Here is a 13,345-nt window from a genome sequence, read left to right as displayed (position 1 = left end):
AGTGTGTGTGTCTGTGCGTGCACACACCGGTATATCCATATTGTTTGAGTTTTGATTCATGTATAGATAACATGCTGTATAACTGACCATTCTTCTGTTCCCTCAAACAGCTGTTTTCAAACTGCTGTCAACACTCAGGTTTTTAGAAAGAAAAAAAAAAAAAAACACGTGCAGACACATATGCTCTCTCCACGTAATGCAGTCATAGCTGCGATATTTAAAAACAGGTCCAACCACATGTCAGAATAAAACCAGCCCACTTTAAATACTGTATCAATGACAAACACGCCGTGCTGTTGTTCATAAGTACAACAGGGAACACCTTAAAATGTTTCTAATGCTCTCTGACTAATGTCTCCATTCTGAGCTCAGTGGATTTTCTTCATCTGTGAGCACACAGTGTTTCATTTGCATGGTGAGATGCAAAAGTTTGTGTGTTTACACAGTGTGAAATATTTAACTTGTGTCGTGTCGAGTTTCAGATTTCGTAGTGAGCTTGAGAAAATAATTTCCTTCAAATCATATCTGTACAGTGTGAAGCGCTAGAGAGGCTGTAAGAGGAAAGTAAAGGCTGCATTAATGTAAGTAACCAGAAATATATATCTTCACACCCCACTTGCAAATGTTCACACATCACCCACAAGCCTTGTCTCCCTTCCTTTGAAATATACCATCTGTAGATGATTTTACAAATACCATACCCTGTGTGAAAAGTACAATACATATGCAAACCACATCTGGCGTCAGGTCTGCAGGACTCGCGCCTCCGCTCAAGCATGACTGATCAGGAATGCATAGAGTCGACCGCACCCTTTCTCCCCTTCAACCACTGGACTCAGGCCTGCTGGGCGTGTGTGTGTGTGTGTGTGTGTGTGTGTGTGTGTGTGTGTGTGTGTGTGTGTGTGTGTGTGTGTGTGTGTGTGTGTGTGTGTGTGTGTGTGTGTGTGTGTGTGTGTGTGTGTGTGTGTGTGTTTGTGTGAATGCCCTGCTCGGATTACTGGAGTTCATTTGTCTTCTAAGCTATAGTGCCACTCCTTCTTCAAACTTCTTTTCATGCTATGGTATAAGCTCACTACTCTCTTCTGCTTTTCTGTTCTCCCTTCTGTCTTTTTTCTGCCTCCCTTTCAGAGAATTTGGTCAAAAAAAGATGAACAGAAATGAGGCCTCTCACCTCATGAATCTACATCACGAGTGCAGGGAGTCTTGCACACAAACTGCACATATGATCATACAGGGAACAGCCTTTCATACTGGACTCGGCTGTTTCACAGATGTGGCTCAGATGCACAGCCAGTCTGTGCTTCGTTGTTCTTTGTCTTGATGATACTGTATTTACTATGGTGTGTGTGTGTGTGTGTGTGTGTGTGTGTGTGTGTGTGTGTGTGTGTGTGTGTGTGTGTGTGTGTGTGTGTGTGTGTGTGTGTGTGTGTGTGTGTGTGTGTGTGTGTGTGTGTGTGTGTGTGTGTGTGTGTGTGAGAAAAGAAATAAAATCCATCATTCTCCAGTTTGGTGCTCAAATGTTGAAATCCTCACAGTTCGGCTTATAACCACACTTTAGCCTCGAGTCAGCTGCTGCTTTGGGGTCAGGGGTGAGAGGCCAGAGGTCAATACCTGCCTCGCTTTTCCCTTTGTCTCTGTGGATAATCCGCGCTCACACATTTCTCTCAGATACACACATGCACACACATTATGGACACACATTTTTGGGGGTATTCACACAGGAAGGGGCACCTCAGCCAGCAGTTTTTACCAAGGAATAATAGAGTTACACACACACACACACACACACACACACACACACACACACACACACACACACACACACACACACACACACACACACACACACACACACACACACACACACACACACACACACACACACACACACACAGACACAGGAGTGCTTTCAGTTGGAATAATAGATTTTGGAATAAAGGAGCACGTGGCTGGAGAAATGAGGGATTTGTCTTCTAACCAGGGTGAATAGTAAGGAGTTGACTACGGGGGTTTGGACCAGCTTAGTCGCTGTCCAACTCAACAATACTTTGTGTGTGTGTGTGTGTGTGTGTGTGTGTGTGTGTGTGTGTGTGTGTGTGTGTGTGTGTGTGTGTGTGTGTGTGTGTGTGTGTGTGTGTGTGTGTGTCCTTGAAGTGGCTATTCCATAGAGGCCAAATATAGACCTTGAATGTTTGAAATAGCTGTGTTATCCCTGACTAATGATTGCTATCTTTGCACATACACACCCATAAACACACAAACATACTTTATTCCCTCCAGGCTGTGGGGTAGTGTTGTTTATTGACTGTAGTCTGATAGTAAAGTGTTCAGCATATCCATACAAATGAACATGACACTTAGGCACACATTTTTCCGGCCCATTTAACCTTTCCATGAAGTGCCTGGGCTACCCTGATCAACAGGGACTCTAATACTCAGAAGAAAGTAATTTCAGTCTGAAGGTGCCTCCGTGTGGCTGGAAACAGGAACTACACATCAACAAATATGTAGAAATCAGTATTCAATGACATAATTGAACATGATTTTAAGATTATTAAATACGTCAGACAGTAGTTGCAGCTTTTCTTTGATGCATGTATGAAATTATAACCCTTACATGTCACCCTGTACCTAAACCAGTTCAAATACAAGACATATAGATTATAGCTTATCAAACTTTGTATTATAGCGACTTCAACCAAAGCTAAAACCAGGAGTGCCCAACATCCATCAAGAGTACAGCTGAAAAAGTTACAGTAGGAAGTGTGACAATGACGAGTAAAGAAGAAACAACTTTTGAAAAACATAAACATGTTATAAGAACACAACTATTGATGATTTACAAGATTGCTTAATCTGTTGATTGTTTACTCAAATGTTTGGCATTTTTGCTCTGTTAATTTTCTGTTGAATCAACTGTGCTAAAACATACCGCAGATTTTAAATGGTAATACAGAAATATTGTGCTGAAAGTTATTTAAAAAAAAAAAAAAAAAATACCATTAGATCATAACTTAAAACAAACAAAAAAATAACGAAAAAATAAATACATCTGACACACTTCAAAGCTCCAGAGCATCAAAGGCCCTCCAGTGGCACCATTCACTGCCACAGCAACAGCCCAGAAACAGCCCTCTTCCGCCCCCTGGAGGTGTGAAGTTGCTCAGCAGCTAACCGGATAAAAGGACATTCGAAACGGTGTGACTCACATTTTCCTCATCCTCCTAGTCTATTATCACGTGAATTAATCACTTTATTTCCCCTCCTCCCTCACTGTGTTTTGCTAAAGTTTCATCACAAAGTGCTTTCTTCATTTGCACTGATGGCTTGTGTGCGTGGAGAAATATGTGTCTGATGAGTGTGTGTGTGTGCGTGTTGTGCATCCTTTGTACTGAGAAGGCCAGCAATAATGATTAAGGTCAGACTGACCCCTCCCTCCCAACCTCCCATCATTCTTAGTGGCAGTTTAAGTGCATCATTCCATCATATGAGGTTAGTCAATGGACTCCAGTGACCCGATCGGGGCTCAGATGGCTAACTGAGTGAGTTGTCCCACACACACACACACACACACACACACACACACACACACACACACACACACACACACACACACACACACACACACACACACACACACACACACACACACACACACACACACACACACACACATATGCACAGTTTACAATGGCAAGAAAAGGAAGTGAACACTGCTGTATTTATTTATTTAAAATAAATGCAGCAGTGTTTGTTAATGTTCATGCACATAAATTGTTAATTAATAAATGATTAATTTCCCAATTTACGTTTTAATTTATGCATTATACATATAAGACGGCTATTAAGCGCTAAATGAAAGGGTAAATGGCTAGAATTGTCTCCTGCTTTCTCTCACACGTACAGATGCTTTTCTATACACATAAGCATGATTGCACATTTTTCACTCCGACAGCAATGGAACGCTTATTATTTACTTCTGTTTGCACGATTTGGCGATGTCTGTATGCATTTTAATTTAAGCTCTTTTCACATTAAAAAGGGTCCCCAAAAGTTTGACGGTGGGGGAAAGTTGCCCCTGTAATGTTTTTATAATTTCCCACACTGGAGCACCATTACATTCCACAATGCTATAAACATGAAGCCATAAACTCAAAGGTGAATGGAGCATCATGATCGTTACAATAGCAAGACCTATATCATTTATTGCAGCCAAGATTATGTTGATCAGTTTTTAAATCCAAGGGTTGACTTTCTTTCTCCACCGACTCTGCGAATGTTTAATTGATGTGTTCAAGACAGACGTAAAATATTATAGATATTGTGCTTTTTTACACTTGTGACTTAGATGTAGATCAGATCACATTTTATGACCGATTAATGCAGAAAACAAGGTTATTTTGTTCAATACTAGTGGTAAAGATCCCCTTTAGGACATCAGACCACACACCACATAACATATGAAAGCTCTATAGAGTGAGGCTGTCCCACACACACAAATTATGCTGTTTTTTTGACATACCACATAAACCCAGCGTCCCTTGTCTATTACTGTCATTGTGAATGACTCATCATCTCTTTACAAAGCCTCCTGCCTGGAGTCGGAAGAGGCTGTCTGCACTTTTGCTACATGCACATCTGAGTTTGAAGTTAGTTTTTGTTCATTTATTTTTGATTATTATTTCTATAAATGTTAGTATAGTCATTAAATGACAACTGCATTGAGAACAGTTTTGATTAAATGCATCAAATACAGTCAATTGTGATTTGCCGTTCAAATTTAAGAACACGAGATAAAGTAGGTGAATAGTCATGACTGATAAGAACACATTAAGTTCTGTGCAAAGGAAAGCCTAACAAAAAGACAAGGAGCAAGATAAATACCAGTGTGTAAATATGAAATATGATGAAGGCTCAGCTCTGAAGTTCAAAAAGAGTTCAAGGTTCAGAGGTTGCAGCAGCACAGGTTAAACTAGTCAGGAGGTGACAGGAGAGGACACCGTCTTTAGTCTTTGTGGACAGATAAGAATAGGATTCTGTGCACAAACTCGGTTTAAAGGCGGTTTAATGTTGTGACACTACGTTCAATGTCTCTGTTGCCTTCATACACAGTATACAATATTGTCTTTGATTTACATATGTGATCAAATATATCTAATTTTAAGTGTTCTCAAACACATACGGGACATCCGTAGAATAAATATGATCCTTCTTTCAGTGTGATGTTCATGATGTGATCTCTTGCTGTTATCTGGCATTTTGTGCCGCAATGACCATTCAAGTACGTCAACACCTTTCTTAATTAGATTTATTAAAATGTGATCATTGTAATCCTTATGAAGGGATGCTTTATGGCTCAGCGGTTGTATTATGCTTCACCTGTCAGTGGTTTTTATATTATTGCTGATCAGTATGTGTTTTTGCATCATTTGTACATCTGACATGTGTTCATGTAAGGAGGAGAGTCCCTCCTTAACCTCTGGTGGAGATTCCAACACCTCCTCTAGGAACCGAATATAAAACGTGTAATATATACACACTCAGGTCAAGCATACTTTCCTCAACTTACTTTACCTCCATGTAATTTAAACCAGATTTTCTAAACAGAATTATTTTAACAATGTGCTGAATGTGACGGCAGTGAAACCAAATGAAAGAAATAATCGTGTTCCAAAAAAAGACAAGTTCAATCAACCGGTGTCAGACTCTGAATCTCAGACTCTGGTCTAGAATTTGTTGCCAGATGTGGTCTTTTGACAAAAACACACACACACACACACACACACACACACACACACACACACACACACACACACACACACACACACACACACACACACACACACACACACACACACACACACACACACACACACACACACACACACACACAAGCACTAACTGCCATGTAACTGTCCCAGTAAATGTGGGGTGCTCTGGGGTAATAAAAGCCTTCCTCTGCGGTGTAGCTGAGCCCCTGTGTTTAACTGACTCTGTGGATGTGTTACCGCTGAGAGACACACACTCTGAGACTGTACTTAGTGGGATTTGAAATTTGGCAGAGACACTCAGCCCAGGCTTTTATGAGAGTAAGACAATTGTGGACCGGTGGATGCGCTAAATGCTACTTTAGTGTGTACTTGTGTGTGCTTATGATTTCAAGGTAGGCTCGTTTCATCTACTATATTTACCCTTGGTGTGACCGTGTCTGGTCACAGTGCACCCATATCAGGTGTTGCCAGCCTCTGATGTCGGATTGGGTTACCTGGTAACCAGGTCGTCCTCATGTCACTGTCTCCTGTGTGTGCGAGCGGTGACGGCATTTCAAGTGTGTATGAAATGTATATGTTTCATGTGGTGTTTCCTTAGCAGGGTGTCTAATTTTGTCAATTTAGCGATTTCCCTTTAACGTTCATTGAAATGACAGGATTCTGTTTTGTTAACTCGAGGATCAGTGGATTGAGATGCATCCGCGTTGTTGTTTTTTTTATACTTGTAGTTTCTTTATTACTACATTCTGAGAAATGCCACCCAGTCAAACGTGTCTGCGGATTAACTTGTGTCTTTTTGATGCTGGTGATGTGTGAATCCGTTTAATCCTCTGATAACCTTGGATCTTATCTGATTTCATGCAATTTAGCTTTAAATGCCTGGTAGCTCATGGGTACTTCCTCACTGTCTGGTCTTTTGTTGACTTTGCATCTTGTCTCCGTCCTTACTGTGTTTGAAAGGAATGTCCCAAACTGACATTTGTGATCCGTATTTCCTCTTTAAACACCAGCGTGTTTTGGGTCTGCATTGTTTTGCTGTCTGTGATCATATAATCATGTTTACATGCTGTGATAATGTGATGAGCACTTCCTTGATAGTACTGTGTTTTTCTTGAAACCTGCATTGTCTTGGTGATGAAATGATGCATTTTCAGATTAAATTAAACTCACTGGCTCTCCAGCAGTGAATTACTTTTCTGTTTGAATGGGGGGAAAAAACGGACAGCGCGTGAGACGGTACATCTGGTGATATACTGTAAATTTAAAATACTGTACACTCATCTTGAAGCAGATATATATTCTGTGATTGCAGATTATGTGTAACATCATGGACCCAAAATTGTCGTGGTGGTATTTTGCCAGTTGCTGCTATAACTCAGTGAATTTACTATTTCTCTAATTTAGAAAGTCAATAAATTACTGATTGGTCCTTTCAAGACCAATACAGGCTGACACCAAGTTTTCATCGGAGGTCACATAATTAACGAGGACATGAAAAGCTAAGCTCCTACTTGAAACCTGTCGTGCGCGCTGATGTTCTTCTCTGACCCGAAGCTGTTAACTGTCCACTCGAACACTGCAGATATCCTGTTGAACATATTGATTATTGTCACTGCTGCTGCTTTTGCGTAATAGACACGAGGTGGGGGTTTGAACCAGAAAGCTGTGATGACTTTTTGACTTTTACAGTTCACTTGGGGTTGTGGTGCTAAAACAGCTTTTCTCCCTGAAAAGAGGAATCTAATAAACCAGCCCTGTCTGTGTATTTTTTGTCCTATATTTAATGTAGAGTCTCTTCCATGTTGTCTTGTGTCTGTTAAGTATTTTCCTCATCAACATCAGCGTCATTCCCTGAGCCGTTTTAATCACTGGCTTTCATTTCATACTTTATTCATATGTCTAACTGCCCCGTCTTGCACAGTAGAGAGTAATACTGGTTAATTATTAAAGGACTATGGCTTTGTGTGTCACCAGTGTCGAAAAAGGTCTTAAAAAATATATTGTTGTGTGTGTTTGTGAGAGAGAGAGTGTGCTCCTGATTGCTCATATTTGTAAGTTAAGCTATGGCATCGGGATCCGGCAGTTGTCCTTTTGTGTTGAGATGGTAGATTTCCTCCCTGAAGGAAAAAGGAAAATTAGGTCGGGGACCTGAGAGAGCGACGGGGGTTTTACACACCACATCACAGCCACAAATCCACAAAAAGGGATCCACAAGCAGATCCACAATGAGTCCTCACAGCTCCAGATCATAGAAACTTCTTCCAATTTTCAATCATCAAGGTTGTGCAAGTGGAAACAAAAAGGTGAAAAGAATTGATTAGGGTTATGGGGTGGCTTTGTTACGTACATGCACACAGAGTCTGTTTACTGTCACACCTTGGTGGTCACATGCTCCCTCTGCAGTTACACTTGGGTGGGAAAACTCCACCTCCTAACAAGTTTGTAGTGCACCATAAAGACTTTGTTTTGTTCTTGGTGGTCTACGTGTGCTATTTTTACCTACCTCAACTACATGTGGGAAAACTAAGTGTGTGTATTTTATTTTGCAAAAGAATGCTGTTTGTTATTGAAAACTAAGGATCACTTTAGTCAGCTAAATGTTTGACTGATTTTGCTTTTCCTGCAAATTCTTCAGGTACTAGAAATTTCCTGCTTATCCAGTTGCCCCCTGCACCTCAGGCAGCTACTTTAAATGTCAGCTACAGTAAGAACTATGACTGTGCCCTTTAAGGCTCTTAACATATCTTTAAACATACAGCTTAGTGTGTAAAAACCCTAAAACCATTGTGGTTTCCTTGATCGTTGTTTGTCGAGAGAAATATCAGCTCATTGCTGCACATCTACAGTATGAGACCTTGTGGTCTGTAGCTGTTCTAGTCATTTATTTAATTATTCTGGCTGTTCCATTCATCTTTTCATGAAAACACGATTAGTACTGCCAGTAGCTGACGGGGACTGGAGTAAATGCTGTTTTGTCTCAGGAAAGGGATAACGAGGAAACTAAACAGGAGCACAAAAAAGGTGTAAAAGGAGGAACGAAAGAAGGCAAGGCAGACGTGAGCGAGTGGTTGCCATGCCGGCAAACGGATGGAGGGGAGGGGCAGAGATCAGGGATCACAGACAACAGCAAAAAAGAGGCAGGGAATAAGGAAGAAGGGAAGGACTTACTCGTATTTCAGCTCGGTGTGTACGAGGGTTGGGTGTAATTCTAACCCTGTACTCGTAGCACAAATAGTCAACTCTTGTAGTCACACACTTGCACTCTTGAGGACTCACCAAGAGCGGAATTTGGGAAATCCTCACCAGCACACCTACTTTGTTTTTAGCTTGTCTGTGCATCCGGCTGCGTGTGTTCAGCAGGTGTGGCTTGCCTTCCTGATTCTTGCTTTATCACTCGTACTGATCAGCTGATTGGAGATCCAGACACTCAACATGCCGTTGACGTTAACATGATTTTTCCTCAGCCACCAGTGACGACGGTACTGGAGGGAAAGAGATCGGAACAGACGAAAAGAAGTTGTTGAAAAGAAGCTGGAAAAAAATTCTCTGGAAACCAGAAGAGACGTCATCATCTCTGCAAACGCACGCACACACACACACACACACACACACACACACACACACACACACACACACACACACACACACACACACACACACACACACACACACACACACACTATAAAGGATCTCTATTTGGCGGGAGGACTTCACGTGTGAGTGTGTTTATGCCAGTGTGTGAGTTTGCGAGTAACTTCATCAGGCTGGGAATAGCCTTGTGGACACTGAAACCTCTTCACCCCCTGATCTGGCCGGGTGCTGAGACGGTGCGTGTCAGCTGGTGTGTGTTAACAGCTGGAGACAGTGACGCTCAAGGGCACGCATGGTCGTAAACAACAACCGCCGACTTGCTGTGATTGAAAAGTATCTTAATGTAATTTGGAGACCTCTCTCCACCCTGTCATGCACCACTGAGGAACATTACAGTACAACAAGTGTGAGTGTTTGTCTGAGCGTGTGTGCTGCAGAGGGGCGGGGATTCTCTCGATTGCTGGATTGCCTAATTGGCCCTTTGGGTTTGGGAATCAAGCCTGGAGTCTTAAATCACAAAGGAAAAGAAGAAAGGAAAAGCATTGATTTAAGTCTGGTTTACATGATGCAGAAATGAACTGAAAGAGAGAGAGAGATTGGAAATTGTAGCTGTCCGGGGTCATGATGTGGAAGTGTGCAAGCAAAGGGAAGGAAAACTGGACTATGGCTGACCTTCCTCCTGGGAATAATTTAATGCTCAGCATGAGAGCTTAAGCATTGTAGCATGTGTTTAGATCTGTATTTCTACACACCGACCTAAGGAGTTACATCTGAGGATTATTTTTCCACATTAAAACATTGTTTCAAAGACCAGTTTGATCTTGCATCCTCCCGTCTTGGACCTTGCTTCCACTTTGAGCGAGGATGAGAGGAGACAGGAGATCCGCTTCGTTCCGGAGGGAGAAACCCGCGGGCCTTTCGCGAGCTCTCAGCTGGCTCAGCGTGTCCACCCTCTCCCGCCACAGCAGGCGCGTCTTCCACAGCCAAAACGAACTCCACGTCGTGCACCACTCACAGTCGCACACTCATCTTCATACCGTGGACAGAGATGAAGATGAGGACGATGACAACTGGGTGTATCAGCCTCAACACAAAATAGGTGAGAGTGGAGAAGGAGTGGAAAAGCAATGGAGAAACATGCAACGTCACTGCTTGTTAATTTTGCTCGTTAGATATGTTACACTAGATGCACACCCACCAAATCACATGGTATGTTTGGTTTGGCCACCTCACAACTTTTGCTAATGCTCTGAGCTCATTCGAAGGGATTTTGGTTCTCGATTTCAACTTGGAAGCCAGTGAATGACTTGTTTACATGCACAAGCAAAGCAAGAAGTGTGTCACTGTGTTTTTATTGCCCCTTGTTCTCTGTCTCCATGACCCTCGCACTTCCTGGTTGCCATGGGGAGTGGGTAGGACGTCTGTGTGCTCAGTGGGACGAAGAGGTGGTCAAAGGGCACTTTGTGTGCGCGATGGTTAAACAATGATGCGTCAGGCCGGAAGCAGGTGATGTCACAGGCACGGTGATGTCACGGGTTGGTACCAATGTGAGTGTGGGATATGGTGCGAGGGAGAGGGTGTGTTTGTGTGTGGAGGCTCATCACCGGGACCAAGTGATAATGCTGTTGAATAATACGCTTTCTTCATCATCTTGCGTGTGGTAAGAGTGCTATTTATACTTCTCTCAGGACTTCAGGGGTGTTGTGTTTCCAGATTAGTCTCATTATTTATTGATCAGTTCATTAGTTGTGTGTCTTGGTGCACGCTTGTGTGTATACTCAGTCAGTGGTGTCAATAAGACTTCAGGGACAATGGTTGTAACTGTAGCCGAACCTTTACCTGAGAATGGAAAAAGACACAGATGATGCTGCTCTATAGTCACAAGACTGGCTGCATTAACTTTGACCCTTACTGCCATTAGTGGTTTGAATTTCATAACTATCACTCATACTAATAATTCATGTTGAAATTACTGCCAATATTCAGATACTCTGGGAAGGGAACGCCATTTACTTGCAAACAATTGATCTTGACGCTCTGACAGTGTGATAAAAGGGTACAGTACGTACTGTGTATACTTACCTACATGTTTACATATCCAATTTTATATGCATTTTTAAATGCATGGTATGTAGCAATATAGCCTGAACATCACAGTCTTTTGAGAATGTGCTGACACTTGTTAGAGCCATATTTGGCACCATTAGCTACCTCTGAAGGAAAATGATCTCTTTTCCCAGTTTCAAGCTTTCCTGTTGTGTTTGCCAGCATGTATAGCAGTGATCTGGCTCTAAAGCTGCTTGTATGCTTTGTCAGAAATACTTGATAAATGGTCGTTATAGCTTCAGAAACCCTCCCGTTCCCCTCACATCTTAATGACGTTGTGTTTCTGCAACTTTCTGACATTCACATCCTCTTCATGCCGTGATTGGCCAGCTGTGCTCAGGTGAGGAGAGACCGTCTGCAAATGTTTACGTTTCCCACCTCTCTGTGACAGCTGGCTCCGCCTTTGACTGTAGCTGTTCAGAACAATTGCTGTATTAACTATTTATTTTGGAGGTGGTTGTACAGACTATTTGTTTTCTAGTATAAACTTGTCCTAACTTGCTGCCTGCAGTGCAGACCTTCTTTGCCTTAATGTTGTCTCAGAGCTACCGCAGTAATATTATCTTGATAGCAGGGTGAACTGCACTTTGTGGAAAAAAATAACTCCCATCATGTGCAACATTTTGAGTCTTAATCTATTTTTTTTGTTAATAATTTAAAGCTTATTTGATAAATACTTTCCGTGGATCTCTTGTTGCTTTTGGCCTAACAAATCAGTACATTCTTCAGGTAGTGTTACCTAAGTGTAAGTTCCTTCACAGCAATGTGGAGCTTGTTGCTGTTGTTGTCATTCATGGCATATCTCAATCGTTCCTGAGTCACTCCATCACCTCTGAAGCTGCCCCTTCCTAAAACAGCTCAGGGATGCACATAGCTGGAATGGTTTAAGGTCCTGACATTTTTCTCAAAGTCAAAGGGGAGAAGCTGCAGCCAAGAAAAAGTTAAAATGGTCACCAGTTTGTGACGAGATTATTCAAAAACAACAAAAAGTTGTTTCATTTTTGAAGCATAAAATGTCATTCAACCTGAAATAGAAGGCTCACAGTAAACATTTTGTCCATCTTTATATTTCAGTTGCACTTTATTAAAAAAAAAAAAAAATATCCAGATTGATCAATTAAACTTCATGGAGGAATTACTGATAATAATATTGCTGCAGCATCAAATTGGAGCAAAATGTTTTAGGCAATTTTTAAAGGTGTAAACCAAGCATGTACTCTTTGATTTACTATGTTCTGTTCAAAGATGGTGATATTACTGTTGTTTAGTATTTAAATGTCAATCTGTGGTGTCAGTGGCTGACTGTGTGTCTCGAAAATGTTCTTGTATCTGAGCCAAATCTTAATCTACAGGTACAATACTCCATGTTATTCCTCTGTTTGATCTGTCTTACATAAGAAGATCATCCTACCTTATTTGCAGTCTGCCCATCTCGCCCGTATTTGCCCCTCATGTAGCTCGTTTCTGTTACGTGACTTTTTGACAGATCTCATCTAGAGTTAGTCAGTGGTATTTTGGAGTTATTTACTGTAATAATAGGAAATCAAACTTATCATTTCCATTCTGTTACAGCTGCTTGCTAGGAATGTTTATTGATCAGGTGATATTATCCAGAAACAAAGCTTGAAGATGGACAGCAAGAAATTACTTTAAACTGTCAAATAACATCACTTTGTTAACACCTCAACTTCACACAAACATAAGCTCCGATTTACTGTTGTCTCTCACAGGCTGATCATCTGGCGTACTCTTTTCTTTCCCCTGACACACCCTCTTTTTTCGTCTCGTCTTTTTCTCTGTCGTACACACAGTCTGCATCTTTTTATATCTAATCCTAGGCCAGAGACAGTGTCACAGACAGGTCAATATAAAACTAC

The 13,345-nt window shown here is 41.6% G+C and overlaps 1 protein-coding gene across 3 annotated transcripts in view; it reads left to right on the top strand.

Moving 5' to 3' along the window:
• The window catches only part of nhsl1b (NHS-like 1b), a 104,315-nt gene that overhangs the window by 32,992 nt on the left and 57,978 nt on the right, over window positions 1–13,345 (top strand). Inside the window, exon 1 of one of the 3 annotated variants that reach the window (XM_069696594.1) lies at window positions 10,181–10,461. The exons of the other annotated variants lie outside the window; for them this stretch is intronic. Within the exon in view, the coding sequence (XP_069552695.1) occupies window positions 10,227–10,461 (235 nt within the window). The 5' untranslated portion in view covers window positions 10,181–10,226. Of the gene's footprint in view, window positions 1–10,180; window positions 10,462–13,345 lie in introns of those variants that run through there. 3 annotated transcript variants of the gene reach the window in all.

Source organism: Brachyistius frenatus, unplaced genomic scaffold, assembly GCF_029030835.1.
Source record: "Brachyistius frenatus isolate BFR_SWC_R1_liver_20210118 unplaced genomic scaffold, ASM2903083v1 Contig_21, whole genome shotgun sequence".
Taxonomy (NCBI): domain Eukaryota; kingdom Metazoa; phylum Chordata; class Actinopteri; family Embiotocidae; genus Brachyistius; species Brachyistius frenatus.
The sequence above is the reverse complement of the archived record's forward strand: the minus strand, read 5'-3'. Positions and strand labels throughout refer to the sequence as shown.